This window comes from Pygocentrus nattereri, chromosome 15, assembly GCF_015220715.1.
Source record: "Pygocentrus nattereri isolate fPygNat1 chromosome 15, fPygNat1.pri, whole genome shotgun sequence".
NCBI classification, from domain to species: Eukaryota; Metazoa; Chordata; class Actinopteri; order Characiformes; family Serrasalmidae; genus Pygocentrus; species Pygocentrus nattereri.
This window is the reverse complement of record NC_051225.1, coordinates 40,913,882-40,940,265: the sequence shown is the minus strand read 5'-3', so window position 1 is coordinate 40,940,265 and position 26,384 is coordinate 40,913,882. Positions and strand designations below refer to the sequence as shown.

At 42.0% G+C, this 26,384-nt stretch overlaps 1 protein-coding gene across 2 annotated transcripts; it reads left to right on the top strand.

The window, feature by feature from the left end:
• Positions 1 to 1,394: 1,394 nt before the first annotated feature.
• On the top strand, positions 1,395 to 26,198 carry trpm1a (transient receptor potential cation channel, subfamily M, member 1a). 2 transcript variants are annotated; one of them, XM_017721562.1, is made up of 27 exons: positions 1,395 to 1,509; positions 2,273 to 2,352; positions 2,796 to 2,985; positions 3,362 to 3,575; positions 3,680 to 3,804; positions 3,955 to 4,126; positions 4,889 to 5,063; positions 5,298 to 5,421; positions 8,078 to 8,150; positions 9,886 to 9,986; positions 10,131 to 10,304; positions 12,202 to 12,336; positions 13,205 to 13,255; positions 13,552 to 13,692; positions 14,153 to 14,182; positions 14,314 to 14,603; positions 18,347 to 18,575; positions 18,669 to 18,800; positions 19,916 to 20,053; positions 20,367 to 20,495; positions 20,584 to 20,835; positions 22,206 to 22,380; positions 22,864 to 22,884; positions 23,010 to 23,154; positions 23,734 to 23,939; positions 24,051 to 24,183; positions 24,860 to 26,198. In XM_017721562.1, the coding sequence occupies exons 1-27, from the start codon at positions 1,507 to 1,509 to the stop codon at positions 26,043 to 26,045; spliced, it is 4,824 nt and encodes a 1,607-aa protein (XP_017577051.1). In that variant the 5' UTR covers positions 1,395 to 1,506; the 3' UTR covers positions 26,046 to 26,198. The 2 variants fall into 2 exon arrangements, with proteins under 2 accessions (XP_017577051.1, XP_037401234.1); XM_037545337.1 differs by lacking the exon at positions 1,395 to 1,509 and having other exon boundaries at positions 22,206 to 22,398.
• The last annotated feature ends 186 nt before the right edge of the window (positions 26,199 to 26,384 follow it).

The following is a 26,384-nucleotide window of genomic DNA, read 5'->3' as shown; positions in this document are numbered from 1 at the left end:
AGGAGGCCTATGTAGCTAGTGCAAGCTCCCAGGACTTTTGATAATTAGATAGTTTCATGAAAAGGCTCAAACCCTGCATTGTGCTGTGCACCGCATTGCACTAGCAGACTTGGCTGGTGTAAGGCCTTTTACTGTAACTCATTTTTTGTAGCTCATTCACATGCTTAGCCGAACCAGGGCGACCGTGTGCATCATTACGGAAAACACGGACATGCAACAGCACACATAGCTCCACTTTAGTTGAACAGGCCCTCAAAGTTATTTAGTTAGAAGTGATGTTGGAAACCGAGAAACAGAACCATCTTTTTATAACCTGATGCTCTCAGTTAAAGTCAGGATGTGCTGCTGGAGATGTTATCTCAGCCTTTCGGTTATATGTGGAGGTTTGAAACCTTATACTGCTGCTCTGAGAGAGAGCTTTATTCTTTGTGTAGCAGTACTGGGAACTGGAATCCAGTTTGAATGGTCCTGCCAGGCAAAAGCGCTTGTGGATGGTCACCCTTAGATGATAGAGATGCTAATGCCTCACTGTTCAATGGTAGGGGAATCCAAAATCTGTGTTTATCAGGATTTGGGTGTTATGTAGTTCTAAATGACTCAGGGCCAAAAGTCATCAAAAGCAGAGCTGCCGACAGATGTTGAAATACATATCCCACGATGAAATTTGGAACACACACAGATTTTGGTTTAGTAAGACTGAACCAAGGACACTGTGTTTTGGTGCTTTTGCATTTTGCAGCCTTTTTTTGTTTGTTTGGAGTGTCTTAGTTGTTCCTGCCTTCTTGCTTTCCTAAAGACAAAAGTTACATTACTCTGTAATTAAATCTTTTATTGAACTTTAATTTGCAATTCATTGCTGTCCTTAAGAGTCTACAAGACTGGACTTAAATAAACTACTCCCAAGAGAGTAGTTGGGGAAATCTTTCACTGTACTGTGGTTTTTTTAGCCAATCATCAATAAGTTGTCCATTGCAAGCGCTGGTACACTTTGCCATTGATCATCTCTGATTATGTTTTCTCACATTCTATTCTTCCCTTTCATACTGTAGGCGTAGACTAGGCGAGAACCCAGAAGTCTCCCCTAGTCTAATGGGTTCTTGTTGTTCTTGACACATTCTACACAATCTCTTTCATTCTCTGGACTCAGTTCGTTCATTTGGGCCGTTAATTATTATCACCAGTTGTTCAGAAGGAAGGAACTGGAAGAAAACTTAGAGATTACTGTGGTAGCCATCCAAGTAGATTTGTGGCTCCTTAGCTACTGAATGGGCTTGAGTGGGGTGGTTGTGTGGCTGTGAGTTGGTCATGAGGTTCTCAGAGGATTACCTTCAGCAGTGGTCATGAGACTTGAGGCTGAAGGCCAGCTCACATGGTCCTCATAAGAGATGCATAAAGGCAGCGGCAGTGGTGTGTCTGAGAGTGGACAGCAACTGTGGGGTTTGGTAGAAGGAGCAGGGTTCTAGCCTGGTCTGAGATGTGTTCCTCGCTCCTTTGCAGACTTCATGAATGGTAAATATTAACTTTCTACACTCTCTGAGGCCAGTTTGAAGTGTTGGGGCAGAAAAACGCATTCTTTAGTTCGTGAGTTTATTAGTCGTTGTGCAGTGCTTTGAGGGGCAACTCTATGTCTTGACTTGACTTGAAGATTTCTGTATTTGTAAGAAGTTATGAGAGCAAATATGCTGTGACTTCATGTCTGTTTCATCTCAAAAACAGGCTAAGAAGGGTCTTGATTTGAGGCTTGTTGATTTGACGCCTTATGCCCATGTTGCTGTTTTTTAACCATTAACATTGAAGCTTAGCTGTATTTAACTTCAAATATATATACACACATGTATGTGTATGTATGTATGCATGTATATAGATGAGATGTCTGTGTATGTGGAAGAGAGAGCGAGAGAGTAAAACGGAAATATAGGAGGCATAACGGGGTAATCTGTCTGCACGTGAGCTTAATCTGCCATTATCTCGAACGAACAAATTTGTCAACGTTCCAGGAAATGCCAAATTAATCACAATAATTACTACATTATTATTCACATACACAGATATTTTTTCCTAGATCGTAGCATTGTTTTATCCAGACCTGGTGGTTACTGAGGATTATACGTAAGCTAAGAGGATAAATGACATGGAAAAATCCAAATAAGAGAATGTGTTAGGATAGTGCACAGCATGCGCTTTGTGGTTTGTTTGTTTGCTGCAGATTTATGAGACCAAAATAGTAATATGAACAGAATATACACATGCCAGATTTTTTCATGTTCCACAGGCCCAGAAAGTGTGGATTGAGCGGACCTTTCAGAAGAGGGAGTGCATTTACATATTGCCCAGCAGCAAAGAACCCACCAAGTCAGTGTTCTGTTTCATTTGTTCAATTCCATGTTCATTTTTTATAGAATTACCAGACATATACACAACTCACAACTCACAACTCACAACTCACAACTCACAAGTCACCCCAGTGCACCCCAGAAGTACCTTGTGAAGTGCGCTTGGCTTTGGTCTCTAAAATATTATACATTTTATATTAAAAATATAAATTCTCCACGGTGCCTAATCTTTGGGGGACAGAATTAAAACATTAAAAGCTAAATCCTGCCGTACCATAGAGCTTTAATCCCTCTCAGAAATCCTCCTGAAAGATATACATGCTCCAGAGTAGCTGGAGCTGCCCCAGTTTGGGTGTTATGTCAGCACAATTGCCACATGACTTTAGCAACCCTATGAATTTTTATAGATTGAGAGTTTTCCGTGACTTAAGATTCACTCCTTGTGCTTTATGACTTTTGTAGATGCAGTTGTGGTCAGCTGCTGAGTCAACATACGGCTATTCCTGCAGCCGCCGCCAATAACAGCGCAGAGGAGGGTCAGGTCGAGCCTCCACAGGAGAGATGGTCTGTTGTGAAGCACACACAGCTCATGTCCACCGATGCCTTTGGTATCATCGAATTTCAGGGAGGAGGGCATGCCAACAAGGCCATGGTACCGAAAGCTTTAAATATTACAGACATAATTGAAGAGTTTTGTTCCAAAGCGCATTATAGACCACTTTCAAAAAAAGTTTTCCATTATTTATATTGTTGGGAATGGACTTTACATGTACAAGAAATACCAATGCTATATTATAATAAATAATATTACAACATTTTTTGACAGAGAAAAATGTGTTTTCCATTGTATGTCAGTTTTAATTTGTTTAAAAAAAACCTGTTATATATATAAACTATAACAATTCAATATACAGCATTTTGGAATTTTTTTCTATGATATGATACCTTTAAACCTGAAAGTCAGCAGAAATAAATCCATGGCATTTCTAGGAAGTACTAATTAGCTTCGATTTTTATCTGTCCATCAGTACATCCGTGTGTCTTATGACACTAAGCCTGATAACCTGCTACATCTGATGGTAAAAGACTGGCAGCTGGAGTTGCCCACTCTGCTCATCTCAGTGCATGGTGGCCTTCAAAACTTCGACCTGCAGCCCAAACTCAAGCAAGTGTTTGGGAAAGGCCTGATCAAAGCTGCGGTCACCACTGGAGCTTGGATTTTCACAGGAGGAGTCAGCACTGGTGAGTTCCTCTCTACATTATAGCGATACTGATTTGTGTTCAACAATCATCTGCACTATGAAGTTTAATCTGTGTACCTCTTTTTGTCATTTCGCTATGGATAGGAGTGATCCGCCATGTAGGAGATGCTCTAAAAGATCATTCCTCAAAGTCGCGTGGTAGAGTCTGCGCCATTGGGATTGCACCCTGGGGTATTGTGGAAAATAAAGAGGACCTTATTGGTCGAGATGTAAGTCTGAACTTCAAAATCCTGTAAACAGCTCCTAAGATCACACATTATTTTCAAGGAAACCCCTGTTTTGTCTGTAGAGAATTTGGCCCCTGGAATGTACTCTGAGGTACTTTTATGAATGATTTACCACAACTGTGGTATTTTCAGGTGAGTCGGCCATACCAAACCATGTCCAACCCTCTCAGCAAGCTCTCAGTGCTTAATAGCAGCCACTCTCATTTTATCCTGGCTGACAATGGCACTCACGGCAAGTACGGTGCTGAGGTCCGCCTCCGCCGACAGTTGGAGAAACACATCTCCCTGCAGAAAATCAATACACGTAAGTCGTTGAGCAATCCTGATCTTATGCGATCTTAAAAGGTAACACATTGTTCTTTAAAGCAGTACCATAGTAGAACCACTTCCAGTACCTGAAAGAACCATTTTACTAAAGAGACATCTAACACTTGTTTTCAGTTTAAAGAACTTCCTAAAGATTTTTAAAGATCTACAGTGCAAAAAATGAGATATTGGCAAGAGAAATTTTATGTCTAGTCAATATGTCTAATATTTATCCTTTTGAGATCGTTTTAGAAAGAAGCTTATTTCATTTGTTCGTATTTTACTTGCTTTAAGTCTTTGTATCTAGAGCAACTGTCTTGACGATGTCTTGATGAAAATGATATGAAAACGAGTATTATATCATATTATATTACATACACTGATGTTTTCACTTATGAAGCCAAGAACCTTTTAGGAAGCTTCATTTTTAAGAGTTTAATCTAGACGACTTTACAGAAGACCACTGAACACTATTTGATGTACAATGGCGATCTTGAGAAAGCATGATGAGAGCATAAATTCAATGCATGTTTGTGGCATCTGTGAGTGGTGGATTGTGCTGGATTGTCCTGTCTGTGACCTCCTGGGTTTCCCTTTGTCATCCTATGCCTGGAGCTCCTGATGAGGCAGGGACAGCAAAGGGAGGCCCAGCTGTCATCCCATACTACATCCAAATTCCATCCAATTAACCATGTACCAAAAAAGGCAAAGATTTGGTCTATTTTCTAAATAGTCATGGGTGGATGTGTTGTGTCTACAGGTCTGGGCCAAGGAGTACCTTTGGTGTGTCTGATTCTGGAAGGGGGACCCAATGTCATCACCATTGTGCTGGAGAGCCTCAGAGAAGATCCTCCTGTGCCGGTTGTGGTGTGTGATGGCAGCGGCCGAGCTTCGGACATCATCTCATTCGCCCATAAATATGCAGAAGAAGATGGGTGAGTCATGTGTGAACGTGATACCTCAGCAGTGACTTGACTACCACCAGTGGGGGAGGGGGGGGGATAGTGAACAAGCAAATTGCACTGTCATTTTTCTTTTATTCACTCAAGGAAAACTTTGTATGGGAGCACCTTAGATCCTAGTTAGATCCTAGGCCCATAAGATCCTAGTTATGCCTTTGTGCCTTAAGTACATCATCAACTCCAACTGCCTTTATTCATCAATTCCAGCCTGGTCAATGAGAGTGTTCGAGACCAGCTTCTGGTGACTATTCAGAAAACCTTCAACTATAACCGTAATCAGGCTCAGCAGATCTTCCTCATGGTGATGGAGTGCATGAAGAAGAGAGAATTGGTGAGTAAATGGAGTGAGAACCATAGACCTATTAACAATCTAGTACTGAGTGCAGTCTTTTAATGAACATGTTCTTCTGTTTATAGTAACACTTTCTTGTTGTATTGAGCTGCAGACCCTACAATAAACATTGCTTTCATTTACATGTTGTTTCACTGTCATTCTGCGACTGCATTTCACTCTTCATTATACAGTGTTTCATAAATCACAAACTGCTTTCAACATCATTTCCCCTATTAAGCCTCTCCATAAGCTCCCAGACTATTGTCTTAATGAAAGTGCCAATCCTGTCAGGTACAGATGATGCGCACTCTTCTATTAACTGTGGGCTGTGACAAATGTAGAGTATCTGCATGTAAGTGACACTAAGAGGTCCCATTCCCAAAATGTCTTCACACTACCTTTCACTGGTGATGCAGGAAGCAAAAAGAGTCATTTCCTCACTGGCCAACTCATCCACACGTTATCCTCTCTGTGTGATATGTGAAGACATATCCTTTCCTGTACAGAAAAAAATGATCAATTTAATATTATATATATTTATATCTGCCGCCTCACAGCGAGGAGGGTCTGGGTTCGATTCCCCGGCCGGGTGACCGGGGTCCTCTCTGTGTGGAGTCTGCATGTTCTCCCCGTGTCTGTGTGGGTTTCCTCCGGGTTCTCCGGTTTCCTGCCACAGTCCAAAGACATGCAGTCAGGTCGATTGGACGTGCTAAATTGCCCCTGGGTGTGAGTGTGTGGGTGTGATTGTGTATGTCTGTCTGTCCTGCGATGGGCTGGTGACCTGTCTGGGGTATATCCTGCCTTCCGCCCATCCAGCATTCCTCCACGACCATGAGGGAGAAGCGGCTTAGAAAATGTGTGTGTGTGTGTGTGTGTGTGTGTTTGTGTGTGTGTGTGTGTGTGTGTGGGTGTGTGTGTGTGTGTGTGTGTGTGTGTGTGTGTGTGTGTGTACCACATGAAATAATCAAATAATCAGGTACACCTACCAAACACCTGCCATATATTGTTACTGACTACAGATGCATGTACAGCTCATTCACAGCCCTCTGTACCACATCCAACGGTGGAAACGGAGCAGATATTCTTTGGGAGGTGGAGCATTTTCAGCAAAGCAGTGACACTGACACGGTAGTGTCATGGTAGTGTGTGTTGCACTGGCATGAGTAGTGCTGCTATATGTTTTTTTTATTTATTTTTTTTTTCTAATCGATTTTTGTTAGTCATCCTCTAGCCCTTTATCAGTGGTCAGTTTCTGACCACAAGACTGCTGTAAGCTAGATGATGTTGGTTGGCAGATTATTTTCAAGCTAGCAGTGACACTAAGGTGTTTAAAAGACGCAGCAACTACTGTGCCTGATGTATTCTTACCAGTGCAAATGGGAGTCCCTTGCCATTGAAGGACAAGGTAGCGAGGAGCAACAGACAGACTACAATCAGTAACTGTAAACCTGCCTCTATATCGTGGGTGTACACCCTCTATAATCCCTCATGTCCAAAATATAATTCCTATATGTTTTGGCCCAAAGACGTATTTGAACACTCAAGTCAACACTTGAACAAACTCTAAAGAAGTTCTGTAGGTTACTTCATAAAATATTTAACACAATTATATTTTTTTCAAGAGAGGATCATCACATCAAAGTGAAAGAAGACACTCTATGTGGAGAAACCCTGGATGAGAATTCCAGCCAGACTGCACTCTGTGAAAAGCACAGGTGGAAACATCAAACTCTGGGGTTGTTTTTCTCACAGTGATGTAGACGAGCTGGTGTTCATTAAAAAGATGCACAAAGGCTTTTTGGATGCAAGCCTGCAAAGAAAGCGCTCAAATGATAATGATCAGAAGCAGATCATAAGCAGCTGCGTAAATGGTTGGTTTAGGTCCAGCTGAGTACAAATAAATACTTAGTAAGTAATTAAACAAGTATTTAATTACTGTATGATACTTATTTTCATTTCTGTTTCATCATCCTCATCATCCTCATCATCATCATCGTTAATCGCTTCCAGTTTCACAGTATTTCCGTTTGGATGGATGTTGTTTTTTAATGAGCTAAAAATCAGAATAACTACCAGTTTCTGAACATATAATCAGACTGGACCATATAATCAGACTGGACCATGTAATCAGACTGGACCATATAATCAGACTGGAACATATAATCAGACTGGACCATGTAATCAGACTGGACCATATAATCAGACTGGAACATGTAATCAGACTGGAACATGTAATCAGACTGGACCATATAATCAGACTGGAACATATAATCAGACTGGACCATGTAATCAGACTGGACCATATAATCAGACTGGAACATGTAATCAGACTGGACCATATAATCAGACTGGACCATGTAATCAGACTGGACCATATAATCAGACTGGAACATGTAATCAGACTGGAACATGTAATCAGACTGGACCATATAATCAGACTGGAACATATAATCAGACTGGACCATGTAATCAGACTGGACCATATAATCAGACTGGAACATGTAATCAGACTGGAACATGTAATCAGACTGAAATGCCGCAACAAATCGTGTGAAAAAGAATTGCATTATTTTTGTCCAGCAAATGAGCTCCTATGGGCCACATGCTAGTGGGCAGCTTTTCATTGTCTCCCGCTTCCAACTTTGCTTCTTAGATCACAGTGTTCCGAATGGGCTCTGAGGGACAGCAGGACATTGAGATGGCCATCTTAACTGCTCTGCTCAAAGGTAAAATGTTGGAAGATATTGGCTGCTCAAATTCAAGGTGTAGAACATGAAGAGTGGCTGAAAACATGAAGCTACATACAGTCAGGTCCACAAGTATTTGGACATTCTGCATCTACACTCCACTACAGTGGATTTGAAATGATCTCTACATTTTCACATGCTCAGAAGTAATTAGGCAGTTGATTGATAAGCAGTTTCTCGGCCAGGTGTGGCTTGTTGTCTATTATTTTAGGACAAATTGAAATAACAAGAAGATAAAAAGGGGAAAAAAGTCTTGAATTGATTTCATGTGTGAATATACATTTGGTAGCTGTCCATGGGAGCTCAGAGTACGCGGTCCAAAGCGATGTTGATGTAAGCGAAGGGGGCCATCACTAAGTGGAAAGAACAAAACTAATCCATCAGAGAGATGGTAGAAATGTTAGGAGTGGCCAAATGAACAGTGTGGTTCCTTCTTAAAAAGAAGAACTGCACTGACAAGCTCAGCAACACCAAAAGGCCTGGAAGACCAGGGAAGACAGCTACAGTGGGTGACTGCGGAATTCTTTCCATGGTGAAGAAAAATCCCTCCACAACATTTAATCCAGTCAAGAACAGCCGAGCGGTCTAGAGGAGGCCGGCATACCGTTGTCAAAATCTAGAATTAAGAGACGCCTTCATTAATGTAGATGTAAAGGGTTTACCTCAAGATGCAAACCACTGATAGCACTCTTGAACAGAAAGACTAGGTTAGACTTCTAAACATCTACAAAAAGCCTGCCCAGTTCTGGAACAAAATTCTTTGGACAGATGAAACAGAGATTAACTTGTACCTGAATGATGTGAAGAGTATAAAGAAGGAAAGACCCACAAACAAGCAGCTGCAATAAAGACCAGGCAAAGCATCTCAAGGGAGGAAACTCAGCGCTTGGTGATGTCTGTGGGTTCCAGACTTCAGCCAAAGAATTTGCATCCAAGTATTAAAAATGATCCTTGTATTTATAATTAGTAGTTTATCCAATTAATGCTGAGCCTGTGGAGAGACCATGTAAATGGAGAGACTATGTAAAAATGTCTGCAATTCCTAAAGAGTTCATTAATAATTGTTCATTAATAGTACTTGTGTAAGAGCTGAATTTGGGCTGATGGATTGAGTGGTAGTTTTGGATGGTTTCTACTGGCGTGTTTGAACGTTTAAATTCTAGCAGTGTAAGAGTGTAAATCACTTGAATCACTTGACTAGAAAATTATTCTTCGTTTATTGTCACAAATATCTGTTCTGTCTTGTGATCGGTTTGGGGAAATCACGTGATGTGGGAAAAAGAGGAAGTTGTGGGAAAAAGAGAGAAGAGAAGAGTGAAGAACGAGACCGTGAGGCTCGAGTAATGAGAACGGATGCTGCTGGAGAGAAATCCGTCTCCATCCTCCTTCCTCTTTAAACTAGGAGCTATCCAACCACCTTACGTCGGACCCTCACGCTTACACTTGTTAAACCCCATTCATTAAAACTGAAATCTACGCTTTAATCACGTCTTTACTGCTTCATTTCAAATCCATCCTGGTGGTGCACAGAGGCTCAATTACAAAAAATAGTCCAGATACTTATGGACGTGACTCTACATATAGCTAGAAAGGAAGGACACTGTTTTGTTGTAGTTGTGAATAATTTTGTTGCATTCGATTGTGGTAAAAAAATGAATTTGCACGTTTCCTCTTGTAACTTGTTGAGTTTTTGGTGAATTTGTCTTGTTTTAAGGTACAAATGCTTCAGCCCCAGACCAGCTAAGTCTGGCCTTGGCTTGGAACCGTGTGGACATTGCTCGGAGCCAGATTTTTGTTCATGGCCAGCATTGGCCTGTGGGTGATATCAAGAGTTACAGCACACATACACATACGTTGTGCATTTTCATTTTCGTACAGGAATAAGTTAGGGGCACCTAACGTTTTCATATGACTGTATGTGTAAACATTGCTAACCGGAGGTGTTTTATATCTGTTCAGCCTGCTGGTTCTTTACCCACTTCGGGTGCCCCACCACAAGATAGGCCCAAAAGCCCATCAGGAACCCGCGCCAGCAAGAGCAAAGCAGCTCGGGCCAAGAAGGGCAGAAGAGGAAAACCTAAACCTGAACCACCTGAGGAGACGGACCCCCGGAAACTAGAGCTGCTCAACTGGGTAACACCCACTTCACACTGTCCTGTGTTAAGCATAGGTGTCAATCTTAGGCCTCTCAGACTTTCAGCTCAGTTGCAGTTTTTCAAGAACCAATATGATCCATCATGAAATGTCAGATTTCACCACAATTAAGTATATTTCAAAATTATTTGTAGATACAAAACACATCATGTTGCTGGTAACTCACCAGAGACAATAATTAAATGTCAATAATTGACATTCATGACAATCATAATTGACATTTATTATTAGATTCAGAATACATGTCTGCATATATATATATATATATATATATATATATATATATATATATATATATATCCATCCATTACAATATTTTTTAAATGAATTATTATATATATATAATTCGTTTTTTAAAATATTGCAATCCATGAGACTTCATAAATCCAGCTAATCACAGGAAAGGAAAAACAATGATCAAAAAAAGAATAAAGAGATTGAAGAATAAAACACAGAAAGTGACGTATGGCTGTAGACTAAGTTAAGTGGCCCTTATTAGTCCCACAATGGGAACATTTAGCCAAGTACAACTAGTGAATGCACACACACTAGGGGGCAGTGAGCACACTTGCCCGGAGCAGTGGGCAGCCCTATCCACGGTGCCCGGGGAGCAGCTGGGGGTTATAGTTGCACTTGCTCATGGGGATCGAACGGTCAACCTTCCGATCACAAGTCTGGTTCCTTAACCTCCAGCCCATGACTGCCCCTTATTAGATAACAGCACCGGTGTTGAACAGAAATATAGCAGCAGGCAGATGAACATGTTTTATTATTCAGAAACAGCCAAGTGAAATAGGTTTTTCATGTTGGAGGAGTTACGCAGGCTCCCATACTGGAGCTAACCAGTGTCACAAATGCTGATGGAGACTCGTCGTCTTCTACACGAGGTGCTTTCTCCTCATTGGACGATGTAATTCCATGTTATTTGTCAGAGACATATATTTTCAGTTTCCAGACCTAGTCTAGTCCAGCTAGAGTAAAATACAGGCATGAGGGGTACAGATCAAGCACCACTGTGTAATGCACCACATAATGCAAGCTCCACATGCAACGGTGCGCATGTGCAGTGCAAATCAGACAGGGGGCGCAGATCGTCTCTGGACCGAGTAAGACAGGCCTTAAAAACCCTGAGTAGGTAGTGATATAGCCACACTATCTCTGCCATCTCTCTACATGGCATCTTTTGCAACGTGCTCACATTAAGGCACTGGTGTCTGGGGGTCGTACATTGTAAATAACTTGCCAAAATGAGAAAAAACGCTGCTTTTAATTCAGTAATTGACTGCTAGCTTGTGTATTTCCATGATAAAACGTAACAAAAACCCAAGTAGTGATTACAGTATAGATATATAGATATATAGAGATAGAGATATTTGATATATACAGTATAGGACCTCAAATGTTAACTGACTACTCGTGCACATCCCTAAAGAGAGGGGCAACATATAAAATTCAAATAAAATTGCATTTTTAGGTATTTTAGTAACAAAATATAGTATAATATTGTAAAACACATTTTTTAAAAGCTCACTTTGAAACCTACATATATCTTCTGCTACAAGCATTGCACTTTAGCTTCACCGGACACACAGTTTGATTTTTCCCAAGACACAGCATCCAGATTTGCCCAGTAGGGAGGGACGCAGACATTAACAATACATTGGCCTGCATTTTACGTCTGAAATTAGCCTGAGAAAGTCATTGTGGTATAAAGGAGTGTATTTAATTTGATTATAATTGATTGTAATCCATTTTCACATTCCAAATTAATGCCGTGGAATCACCACCTTAGTATCAAGGTGTGGGTTTCCTTGTTGTTTCTCATGTGTGTGTGTGTGTGTGTGTGTGTGTGTGTGTGTGTGTTTGTGCCTGTCAGGTGAACTCCCTGGAGCAAGCAATGATGGATGCATTAGTGCTGGACAGGGTGGACTTTGTGAAGCTCCTCCTCGAGAATGGTGTTAACATTCACCACTTCCTCACCATTCCACGTTTGGAGGAGCTCTATAACACAGTGAGTGCACACATACATACAATGACAATATTATCAGCAAGCACAATATAATTGGACAAAAGCCCCCAACTTCCCCGGTCATGTAGCTTAGCGGATGTTTATGGTTTAATGTGTACATTTAGAGTCATTCTACCATCGCAGTGCAAACGGTGCCCCACAACTTTAAACTCATGAAGATGAGAACAAAGACACAGAGCTGATGTCTGTGTTTCCTTCATTTCATCCCTAAATGAACCAACTTTTAATGTTTATTTTAGTGAAATTTAGTCATGTTGTGCTGAAGAAAAGCATTATTTTCTGTGAAACAACTTTTTTGATGCTTCTTTTTAGTTTCAATTGTAAAAAGATTTTTGTCCACGGTTAAAATGATTAAAGTTATATAAATACAGTTGAATTGTAATTATAAACCATGTCCCATACTTTTATTATAGTGATGTTACAGTAACAGAAATCTGTAAATCAAGGTTTTTGTGGCAATATCCCAAAAATAGACAAATACTTTGTCCACAGTGAAATCTCTTTACTGAGAGCTCTCTGTGCTGCAGAAAGATTGTCAGTTACGTGAAACATGAAGTGTTTTTAAAAGTTATAAAAATGACAACGTCATTGCAATACTGCAGTTTTCTAGATACACTGTGACGTGAGTGAAACTAAAGTGGCAGTGGATTGTATTGTCTGTCAGTGGTGTTGCGGTTAATGGTGTTGAAATTTTATTGTGTTCTTAAACACAACAGACTCTGTTTTACAAAACATGAATTGCATGTTTTGCCGGGCGGTGGTGGGTAGGTGCTGTGCTAAGTGATAGCAGGTGGAGCTCCTAATGCTTTTCCCTGTCTGCTCTGTTCCATTAACTGCTTTTGTTCTACAGAGACTGGGGCCAACTAACACACTGCATTTTGTGGTCAGAGATGTTAAAAAGGTACATGCTGTTAACAATTCTATCATTCTGTGTGTGTGTGTGTGTGTGTGTGTGTGTGTGTGTGTGTGTGTGTGTGTGTGTGTGTGTGTGTGTGTGTGTGTGTGTGTGCATGTGAAAGAGTCAGTGTTGAAACAAGTCAGATTTATATGTCTAAAAGCAGCAGTTGGCGAACTCACTTTAAACCTTTCAGCAGCTTAATTTAAGCCCCAGACTGGCTGCTTGTTTTTATGGATGATAAGTTGATATAATGATATAGCAACAATTTTGTAATGTTCACAATATCGTTCCATTTTCAGGGAAATCTCCCTCCAGATTACCAGATCACCCTAATTGACATTGGACTGGTTCTGGAGTTTCTCATGGGTGGAGCATATCGTTGTAACTATACCAGGAAGAGCTTTCGTACCCTCTACAATAACCTGTATGGCCTAAAAAGAGTAAGTGAACCTGTGTTCAGTCATAAAAAAATATATACAATTTGGCTCAAAATCTAATTTCATCTTACCACAGATGACGTTGATGAGCCAAGACATGTTTGGTGTCTAAAATCTGTTGTCAGGTTTGAACTGGAGCTAGAAGGCTAATGTAAACTTACAGCCACCATGTTAACACTTTGCAGAATCCACACTTGCACCAAACCATCTTCAGTAATATAATGTAGTCCAATTTTATAAATAATTGCATGTAATACAGATTCAAAAACCACATGCAAGTCTGTTTGAGATTTTGGAGCCTCTCTCTTCTCTCTCTGAGACAAACCAACGCTATAAGACTAGAGTTCACAGTTTGATCAGTGTTGTCTGAGATAAACCCAAACTCCACACAGTTCATCTCTAATCTAAAATCTAGTGATTTTAATAAGGGTCAACATTTACCAACTTCTCTGTGTCCTTACAGCCCAAAGCTCTCAAACTTCTGGGCATGGAGGTAAGATTTTTTCTGTCCTATCATTTCTTGTTAGACATATCCCTAAAAAATAGTTCAATTGTGTTATTGGCATATTTGAAATCAACTTTACTGTTGATCTGACTCCTTCTGCTGTCCTCCGACCCCTACAGGATGATGACCCACGGCCTAAAGGCAAAAAAAAGAAGAAGAAGAAAGAGGAGGAGATCGATATTGATGTGGATGATCCAGAGGTCAGCCGCTTCCAGTACCCCTTTCACGAGTTGATGGTGTGGGCCGTGCTGATGAAGCGTCAGAAGATGGCACTCTTTCTGTGGCAGCGGGGTGAAGAGGCCATGGCCAAAGCGTTGGTGGCCTGCAAGCTGTACAAGGCGATGGCCCACGAATCTTCCCAAAGCGAGCTGGTGGACGATATTTCTCAGGACTTGGACAACAATTCAAAGTGAGGGATCACCCCTACACACAGAGCCTTCATCTTGGTCCTGGAGTGACCTTGTTCTGCACATTTTAGTATTATTTAGTATTTCCAACATACTTGATTCAACCAATCAGCTAATAACCAGACACTTCCTGAGTTGAATTGTATGTGCTAATTAGGAGGAAAACACTAATCTGTGCAGGGAAAAAGCACTCCAGGATCAGCACTGAGATCTATCTACGACCATCCACTTTATTAGAAATGTCTAGCTTATATTTCCACTCTCAGTCCTGCTTATCCAATTGGAACACTAAATAGGTGTACAACAAAGCATATTGTAGCCCAGTGGTTGTCAAACTGGTCTTCAGGGACCCCCAGACAGTCCAGATTTTTTGTTTGATCCAAACTCCCAACACATACAAATAGAGCAAAAATATGGACCGGGTGTAGGTCCCAGAGGACTGGATTGAGAACTACTGCTGTTGACATGCATTATTTCTCCATGAATCATGAATGTACCCCATTCATCATTGGTTTCTGACCACCAGGCTGTTATTGACCAGATATTGTTTGGGTGGTGGCTCAGCACAGCAGTAACTGTAGCAATGGTAGCGGCATTGAGTTGGGTGTTCATCATCATCATCATCATCATCATTATTAATCGCTTAGTCTAGATAGGGCCGCGGTAGCAATTAGCAGAGAATCCCAGACAACCCTGTCCCACACAACTTCCTCCAGCTCATTCCTGGGGACCCCAAGCTGCTCCCAGACCAACTTGAAGATATAATCCCTCCAGCAGATTCTAGGACGACCCTGGGGTCTTGGTGCCTGGTGCCCCCTGGTGCAAGACCCCAAGCTACTTAAACTCCTTCACCTCGGGCAAGTCCTTTCCCCTTACCTGGGGTGGGCATGCCATCCTCTTTCAGGCTAAGACCATGGACTCAGACTCAGAGATGCTTCACACTCAGCTACAAACTGCTCCAGTGAGCACTGGAGGCATCCATGTGATTCAGCCAAAAGAATAACATTATCTGCAAATACCAGAGATGCCACCCTCCAGCCTCCACACACAATGCCCACCTGACCCCCGCTATGCCCTGACACTCTGTCCATGAATATCACGAGCAGGAGTGGAGACAGGGCACAACCCTGGCGGAGTCCAACGCTAACACTTAAAGAGTCTGACTTAATGCTGAGTATACGAACACAGGTCTCACTCCCACAAGATATCTCGGGGAACACGGTCGTAAGCCTTCTCCAAGTCCACAAAACACATGTAGACTGGGTTGGCAAACTCCCATGCCCCCTCAACAATCTGTGAGAGGGTGAAAAGCTGGTCCATTGTTCCATGGCCGGGACAGAATCTGCATTGCTCCTCCTCAATCTGAGATTCAACTATTGGTCAAAGTCTCCTTTCCAGCACCTTGGCATAGACTTTCCCAGGGAGGCTGAGCAGTGTGATACCCCGATAGTTGGCACACACCCTCCGGTCCCCCTTTTTAAAAATAGGAACCACCACCCCGGTCTGTCCGCTCCAAGTGTACTGTTCCCGAGGTCCATGCAATATTGCAGAAGTGTGTTAGCCACGACAGCCCCACAATATCCAGAACCTTAAGCATCTCTGGATGAATCTCATCCACCCCGGGTGCCTTGCCATTAAGGAGCTTGCCAACAACCTCAGTGACCTCCACCAGGGAAACGGAACTTGAGACACCAGAAGCCTCAGGCTCTGACTCCCATGAGGGAGGCATGTCTCCCGGATTAAGGAGTTCCTCCAAGTGCTCCTTCCACCGACTGACAATATCCTCAATTGAAGTCAGAGTTTCTCTTCACCCTTGCCGAATATAGCTTGGGCACAGCCACCCCAACTGCTCCTGAGTTGCCAGACAGTTGTCCAGAACCTCCTTGAGGCAGAATGAAAGTGTTTTTCCATGGCTTCACCAAACTCCTCCTATGCCCTGGATTTTGCTTCTCCCACCATTGCAGCTGCCACCATTTTTGTCTGTCGGTACCTATCTGCTGAGTTGGGAGTCCTTGAGTCCCCTGAGTTGGGAGTTGTGGGCCATCCAGTCCTTAAAGGCCTCTTTCTTTAGCTTCATGGCCTCCCTCAACACCGGTGTCCATCAGGAGGTTCTTGGGTTACCGTCCCGACAGGCACCCACAAGCTTTTGGCCACAGCTACGCCTGGCAGCTTCCATAATGGAGGTTTTGAACAGGGTCCATTCAGACTTCATGTCCCCTACCTCTTCTGGGACATGAGAAAAGCTCTCCCGGAGGTGGGAGTTGAAATCATTCCGAACAGGGGCCTCCAACAGTCGTTCCCAGCACACCCTCACTATTTGCTTGGGCCTACCACGTCTGACCATCAGTCTTCTCTGCCATCTGATCCAACTCACCACCAGATGGCGATCAGTTGACAGCTCAACACCTCTCTTCACCTGAGTGTCCAGAACATATGGTCCCAAGTCAGGTGAAACAACAACAAAGTCGATCATTGACCTTTGACCCAAGGAGCTCTGGTACCATGTACACTTATGAACATCCTTGTGTTCGAACTTGGTGTTCGTTTTGGACAATCCATGCCTGGCACGGAAGTCCAATAACAATTCACCATTCGGGTTTAGATCAGGCAGGCCGTTCTTCCCTATCACGCCTCTCCAGGTCTCCCAGTCATTGCCAACGTGAGCATTGAAGACTCCCAGTAAGACTATGGAGTCCGTAGGCGGAACCCTTTCCAGAACCCCGCCCACTCACTCCAAGAAGGCCGAATACTCTGACCTGTTGTTTGGTGCATAAGGACAGACAACAGTCAGAGTTTCCTCTCTGTGATTTTAATTCACATTGAGGCGACGCTCTCATCCACCGGAACAAACTCCAACTGCACGGCCGCCAGCCAGGGACTCATGAGTATCCCCACTCCCTCCCGGCGCCTCTCACCCTGTGCAACCCCTGAGTAGGAGGGGGACCAACCCCTATCCAGGAGTTTGCTCCCCCATGCGGGTGGTGGGCCCACATGATCTCCCCACGTTGCCTCTTCAGGCTGCGCCTGGCCGGTTACACGGGTTGCTCAGCCACTGGGCGCTCGCCTAGGAACGCTACCCCCAGGCCTGGCTCCAGGGGTAGGTCCTGGTGTCCCTCTTCCAGGCAGGATACACGTTTCTCTGTGTCCATTTTTCATGGAGTTTTTGGATCGAGTTAGCCTGGGTCTTCACTCCAGACCTGTTGATCCTGGGAGATCCTACCAGGAGCATATTGCTCTTGACGTCTTAGCTCTAAAGATCCCTAGATCACACAAGTCCACAACAAGGCCCTGATCCAGGAAAGGGAAAGGGAAACTGGGTGTTACATTGATATAAGTGTATCAGACGTAGTAGTATTGCTTGGGTTTCTACATGTCAGCATCACTGCTAGGTTGGAATGATCCACCAACCAAAATTTCTAGCCAAAACTGGTTGTTTGTCAGAAACTGACCACTGATGAGTGGTATCACAAATTGTCCCTGGCAATAGATGGGCTGTAGTCACTAAGTGTACACCAGCAATGTGAATCTATGAGATATTTCTAAAAAGGAAAGGGAAAAATATATTGATAATACAATATTGTATGTTAATAATTATCATGGTTATGCTCAGTTTTGAACAGATAAATGTAAAAATGGTGACTATATTTAAAAAGTATAGAATTTTTAATTTTCCATTACACTATTTCTATTACAACCTCTCTCTCTCTCTCTCTCTCTCTCTCTCTCTCTCTCATTTCTCTCTTAGGGAGTTTGGCCAGTTAGCATATGAGCTGTTGGATCAGTCCTATAAGCATGATGAGCAGGTAGCCATGAAGCTGTTAACCTACGAACTGAAGAACTGGAGTAACTCCACATGCTTAAAGCTGGCTGTGGCTGCCAAACACAGAGACTTCATTGCTCACACCTGCAGCCAAATGTTACTCACTGACATGTGGATGGGCTGCCTGAGAATGGGCAAGAGCAGTGGCCTAAAGGTATACACACATGCACATACTTAATAAAGAATTAAAAATAATTAAACAAACAACAGCATGCATTGTATAAGATCAAATGGGTGTGTTTTGCAGGTGATTCTGGGCATCATATTTCCTCCTGCCATTCTTCTGCTGGACTTTCGGATAGGGGATGACATGTCTTACCATGGCTCCAAAGAAACAGAGGAGGCAAAAGAAAAGGAGGAAGATACCAAATCCAGCAAGGTAAGAGGACGAAAATACAGAGTAACAAATGTCCAGAACTCAATTTGATCAGTGAGTATGACAATGTTGACTACATCAGGGGGTAAAACACGAGATGACTTTCTACACAAATCACAAAGGAATCACCACACTACAGGATATACGTTCACAATCCAATTTATTAAAAACACTCATTTTAGACTGTCAGTCACTGGCCACGTTATGACGTTACTTACTTTATAGATACTTTATACTTACTTTGTAGACATACAGTTACAGACAATAGCCCATCCGGGGGTTACTGCCAGGGAATTTGGGCCCCATGAAAAGATATTAATCACACTGGGTCACACCACTTCACCACCACAGGCCATGCCAATGTGTGGGCAACAGCAGCATAAAACTGAGTGCAAGCTTGGCCACATTGCTGATAGCCAGCTGGCTTTTTTAAACAGTAGCCTGAGGCTTCAGAATTAGCCACAAGAGTTATAGCCATATCTGAAAATGAATTATGGAAAAATGATTACAGTATTTTAATTCATCATTGAAAATAATTTGATCTTTTTTCAAAATAACACAAAAAGAAATTCCCACAGACACTTTGTAGTTACGCCAATTGATATGTCATTCAATGCAATGCTGCTCATCTACTTCAAGGGGGTGGGGCTGGTTCATTGGTAGGTGTATGAGGATGGGCACACATGGCTGTTGAACCTGGAGCTGCATCTGTTGGGCCTAGTAGCAGACATTTTTGGATATGTTGTTACTCAAAACACAGACACACTAGACGTTTACTTTTTGCCCAAAGCAAGAAAAGAAACCATTAGTTTTATAAGTACATGATGGGTTAATTATTTATTATTGAAGAAACACACTTAATGTTCTTACAATGTTCAGGAGCGCTTGTCTGTCACAGGCCCTTAGAATCATCCTACCCCTGTCCTCGTCCTTTGGTCAGAAACAACTAATGAGAGGCTAAAACAAACTGTTCATAGCAGCAGATGTTTTACAGGCTATTATGTACATTTGTAAGGTGGGTCTACAAAGTAGGTGTTACTTATAAATCTAGTAAAAGGGAAATAAATTCTAGAAATAGGATACGGTAAATCTGAGCTGAGGATGTCAATATCTCTCAGGATGGAGCTGTGAACACGGATGGAACATCCAAGAAAGGCGATGAAGAGGATACCAAAAAGAAGCACAAAAGAGTTCCTGTTGGGAGGAAGATTTATTATTTCTATAATGCCCCATTTACCAAGTTCTGGTTCAATACGGTACGTGATATTCCACAGAATCTGCAGAAATTGCTCTATTATTATCAAGTAATGATTTCAATATATCTTCAAAATATCTTCAGTCTGTTTCATGAGAGGCCTATACAACATATTTTAGGGCTGGGCTTTCCGACAGCATCTTAGGGCAAAGGTGATTTTTTAATTGGTAGAGCAAGCTTAGCACAATGAACCCTCTTCCAACCAATTAATACAGTCGTTACATGCTTTTGGGAAACTGGGCCCAGAGTGGCGCATGCAATACGTATTGCATAAACTTCTACATATAATATGCTGCCGTCATCATATTTCACAGATTGCTTACCTTGTGTACCTCATGCTGTATAATTACATCATCCTGGTGAAAATGGAGCGATGGCCATCACTGCAGGAGTGGATCGTCATCTCTTACATAATCACTTTGGGACTGGAGAAAGTTAGACAGGTGAAAGCCAAGTCTGTTTTAAAACATGTGAGCAGCAGAACAATATAAGAATTAAGAGGCATGAATCTGATGTGTCTGTATGCGTTAGATCCTCATGTCCGAGCCAGGGAAGCTGAAACAGAAGATCAACGTGTGGCTAGAAGAGTACTGGAACATCACTGACCTGGTTGCCATTACCACGTTCCTTTTGGGCCTGCTGCTTCGGCTACAGAATGAGCCTTACATGGGCTACGGGCGGGTCATCTACTGTGTGGACATCATCTTCTGGTACATCCGGGTCCTTGATATCTTCGGAGTGAACAAGTACTTAGGACCATACGTCATGATGATTGGCAAAATGGTGAGCACTGAAAGTAACGAGGTAACTGATGGAGAAGAAAAGAACCTCTGCTTTGTCCACCTTACACTGGCTTCCAGTTAAATTTCCACATTCATTAAAAAAACGGTATTGCTGCCACAAACACGGCTTAGCCTCCTTTTATTTAAATCGTTCCAGCCTAAAACCAGTGTTTTATATGTTTTTTTGTCATTTTATTTAGTAATGTATTAATTATTGTATCTCTTGGCCTCATTGATTTAACAGAATTCATGATTTTGTATAGTTTGTTTTCATTCATCAGTGTTCTCTCAATACAGTAACCAAGCATGCATTATGTAAATGCATCATACAGACATTGGGAGGTTTTACAGCATTTAGGAAATCCTGACTGCTAGCCTAGTCACTGATCTACAGAATTACAAATAAAATCTATCTGCACTCACACCTCAATACGGTTTTTCAAAAGTATCTCCCACCTTCAGGATTTGTCACCAGAATCGTGAGAGAGATTCAAAAAGGAAGTCCTATAAAAACATCACAGGCATTTGCTTTCACATCCTGGGACCTATGAATTACTCTACATAGTAATAATTATTTTTAATATATATATATATATATATATATATATATATTTTTTTTTTTTTTTTTTTTTTGGGACTGGGGCAACAAAAGGGGAGGGGTTCACCACTCTGTGAAAGAATGTGAGGGCAAACAGTGCAACATGTTGAGAATAACTTTTATCAACAGAAAATAGCAAAGAACTTGGGAATTTCATCATCTTTGATCTATAATATGAGAAGATTCAGAGAATGCAGAGAAATCTCTGTATGCAAGACCCTCAGGCAGCACTGCATTATAAACAGACATGATCCTGTAGTGGAAATCACTGCATGGGCTCAGAAACACTTCTGAAAACCACTGACTGTGAACACAGTTCATCACCCCCAAGCAAAGAAGAACCCAGATATAAACAGCATCTAGAAACGCTGCTGCATCCTCTGGGCTCACCTTGCTTAAGATAGACTGGTGCGAAGTGGAAAAGTGTTTTGTGAATCAAAATTTGAAATTATTTGCGGAAATCATGTCGTGTCTTGTTATCAGTGCAATGCTCAATTAAATATAAGGTTTAAATGATTTGCACATCAATGCATTTAGTTTTTTATTTACATATCATTTATATCAGCGTTCCAACTTTTTTGAGAACAGCATTGTAGGTTTAATTTAGACATTCCTGATTGTATTTTCCATTTATCTGTTTTTCTGTATCTTTTATTTGATCTTATTTCTTCTCAAGCTTAATTTTCAGATATTTATTTTAATATATACATTTTTACTTTCTTTTATTGTATTCATAAGTTTTGTGTGTGTGTGTGTGTGTGTGTGTGTCTCAGATGATTGACATGCTGTACTTTGTGGTGATCATGCTGGTGGTGCTGATGAGTTTTGGCGTAGCACGACAGGCCATCCTGCATCCAGATGAGGAGCCGACTTGGCGTCTGGCCAGGAACATCTTCTACATGCCCTACTGGATGATCTATGGAGAGGTGTTTGCAGACTCGATAGACCGTAAGACTAGAATTCATAGTAAGATTCCGTTTCCTGATTCATGGACGAATGATCCGTTCCAACTCCATTCTAGCCCTTCATGTGTAATTATAGCCCTCAGGAGCCACGATTTCTAAGGAACGCCTCAGACATTTTCACCATCTTATGACTCATATTCCATTCATTGTCCTCTGAATCGTGTGGTCTGGACTGGGCGTGTGATTGTGCCCTTCCTTGCTCCCTCTGTTGGTGTTGAAATACTACACTTCAAATGGTTTACTAGTCAACGATGGTTTGAGCTGCTATGACATGTTATATTACTTTTCGTGTTAACGCATGTAATTAACTTTGTGTTTAAAATGCATCTTGTTTTTTGTTCAGGCGTTACTGTTTAATATTATATGATAAACCCAGAAATTGTTCTAATTTTCTCTGTTCGTTTTTTTTATTCTTATAACTCTTTTCATTTCTTATAACGTTTTCTGTGCTGACCACAACAATAAGTCTATGCAATGGAGATCAACCGTAAGTATTGCCCCACTATGCTACAATCCCTTCTGTAGAAACTGTAATATTTTTTAAGTATATTAAATAACCAGATAGGAGGGTCATGTTAAAGTGGCAATCTAAATGAGCTCTTCTTTCCAAAGCGCCCTGTGGTGAGAATATGTACGATGAGGATGGAAAGAAACTGCCACCATGTATCCCTGGAGCTTGGCTAACACCTGCCATCATGGCCTGCTACCTGCTGGTAGCCAATATCCTACTGGTTAATCTGCTCATCGCTGTATTTAAGTGAGTAAAAAATAAAATACTGGCAAGAAATGACCAGGAACCCGTATATGGAAAAGTCAACTGTCATTCCTTTAATGGAGTATTCTGGGAAAGCACCTTTCCCACTCTTGTCCTAGGGTCTACATATAGAAATTAAGGGGAAAAGTCAGAACAAAGGTGTTGTACTCTTCTCTCTTAAAGGCACAGTATCTAGTTTATTTTTAGGGGGTTAAAGACAGATTGGAAACTATAACTGTTTTTTGACTGCTTTAAAACCACAAAAATGTCACAAGTGGACCTCAAGGGAAAGAAATAAGTTCAAATAAACAACTTAAATAATAATACATATTAATTGCATACAAACTTCTTATCCATATATGATGGATATCAAATATTCTGTGCATTATAGATAAAGTTTTATTTTATCTGTTAAAATCCTTTAATTAAAAACTTTATAGTAATTTATGAAGCATCTTTGTTTTTATTTGAGTTTGCTGGACAGATCTCCATTCAGTGGCTCAAGTTAGCCATGTCTGGACATCGTTTTGTCCAGTAGCCATCCTGAAAGCAGCACACCTAACATGATGTTGTTCTGAACAGCAACACATTCTTTGAGGTGAAGTCCATCTCGAACCAGGTGTGGAAGTTCCAGCGCTATCAGCTCATCATGACTTTCCATGACCGACCAGTTCTTCCTCCTCCCCTCATCATCTTCAGCCACATCTACATTGTGTTGAAGCGCTTGTGCTGCCGCTGTAAGAAAAAGAAAAAGGAAGGGGAGCTGGATGAAAGAGACCGCGGCCTCAGTAAATCATCTCCTAGTCCTTCTCACTGCTTATTATTACTGCTTGTAACAGCTTATAATATTCTAAAAGATGCGCAGGGGGTTTAATTTGCTAAACTCACTTCTTTTTCAGAACTGATTCTGAGTCCTGATGAGCTGAAGAACCTGTACGAGTTTGAAGAGCAGTGTGTGGAGGAGTACTTCAGAGAGAAGGAGGACGAGGAGCAGTCGTCCAACGATGAACGCATCCGAGTCACTTCAGAAAGGTACTTAGCTCAAACTCATAGTACAGGGGCCTTTTCTCAGCCTATGTTCCTTAAAAGACTTGACCATCTTCTCTGGTTACGTGACCTGCAAGAAGGATGTTACTGACCAGCACTTGAAATATATTCCTCCTCTCCAAAAGTGGGAGATATGCTGGGAACATCCAGACCACCTATATAGCTAGAAGTAAAATTGAGCACAGAAAATGATGCGTCCGACAGTTTCACCAAAAATCTCATTAGTGTCGCTGGTTCTGCACCAGAGCTGAATGTGGCTAATAAGGAATGGAAGCTTATATCTTCTTGTTTGGCATCACGCTGCATAGCTGAACCCTCACACACGTCTAAATTCGTGTCAGGTTGTTGTAATTTCAGATCACCTTAACATGTGATGCTGTGATCTGTTATCTAAAAATGATATGTTAAACTAATTATTATGTCAATATCTCATATAAAATGACATGTTTCAGCATAACGCTAAACAATAGCTCATTAGCTACTTTCACCTCACAGCATGCAGTATGGAAGATCTGCAGTCTTCCAGACACTGAACAGTTAATAACACAACATAATAATTTGTTTTCAAATGAAAATGAATTCAGTGAAAAATGATCTTCTGCACGGTACTGTGTGTATTATACAGTACATTGAGCTATATTGCTACTGTTGTTGTGCACAGGGTGGAGAACATGTCTATGCGTCTGGAGGAAGTCAATGAAAGGGAGCACACCATGAAGGCCTCTCTGCAGACAGTGGACCTGCGTTTGGGTCAGTTAGAGGAGTTCTCTGGCCGTATGATGCGTGCCTTGGAGCGCCTGGCTGGAATTGAACGCTCTGACCTGGTTCGGACACGTTCTGGTGGCTCGAACATGGGTGATTGCTTCCTGCACCGCCAAAGCAGCATCAACAGCAACGATGGCTACAGCTTATACCGCTTTCACTTGGATGCGGAGGAGCGCGCAGCTTCAGAGGAGGTCATGGGTGAGCACCTAGGACAGGGCAGTCTTGAAAGGCACGGCAGCCTGTGTGGAACTGAGCCCCTGCTGCCTCCACAGGTCCAGTGTTTTGGTACCACTCTGAATGTGCATCCCCTACAGCAAAGGAGGCGCTCTACCTCGAGTGTGGATATCCTCATCTCTCCCTGCAATCCACAGGAGGAGGGGCAGGATTCTCGAGGCCCAAGACTGACCTCCGTTCACCCGCCAAAAGATCCACATTCCCTGCTGGATGCAGCACTGGAGCGAGCCGGCGTCATGGTAGGGAAGACAAGGCTGGAGACAGTGGTTTCCTATCCTCTGGAGCGGGCCCAGTCACTTCGGCAGTATCCCACGGGGGCGGTTAGAAATTCACTTTCACCAGAAAGTAGGGCCTGGAGCACCATGGTCTATTCTCCAGTGGGACAGCCAAGACTAAGAATAGAAGGGGACACCTGGGCATCAGAACCCTGCAGCTTACAGGATCAGGTGAGCAGGTCACCAACGACTGGTCGTTGGACGCCTCGCTTTGAATACAAAGTTCATCCCTGCCTGTTTGGACACGTGCCCAGAGTATCTGCAGAGAAGCATTCTGAAGTAACGCCAGGGTCAGGGGGAAGAGAGGACAAAGAGGATGGACGAGGAAGAGAGGTGATTCAAACAGAAGAGAAGGAAGTGGCAGACACAGATCACTTGTTAGTAGCTGAAAACAGAATGTACCCGGCGCTCAGATCTAAGAGTCTGAATACTAACCCTCGGAAGATGAAGGCCCTAGGAGACAGCCTGGAAAAGCCTCGAACAGCCTGCAGCGTAAAGGACCTTGTGGGAGCTTTTGAGGTTAATGCAAATGACCATCAACCTTCTGCAGAGACAACAACTTCACAAACTTGACTCTGAGCCACAGTGAACGACATCCCACAAGGAGAAATATCATTTACTGAATTTTAGAACTTTATAGTTTGTGAGAACAAACTTTGGGCCTAACATGGAACATAAGTGAAGGTTAAGTTTCCTTCCCATACAGTCTTAGCTCACATGTATTACTGAAATATAATAAGATGAAAACTTTTCTTAGATGATTATTTATTAAACATTTTAGATGTTATTTTATTTTTTGCTATAAAATATATTTTTCTTAAATGAAAAAGGGATGATAACTACCTCTGTGTAATTTTTAACAATAACAGTTATCATGTAGTGAAATAAAATCATGCTTAAATATAATTACAC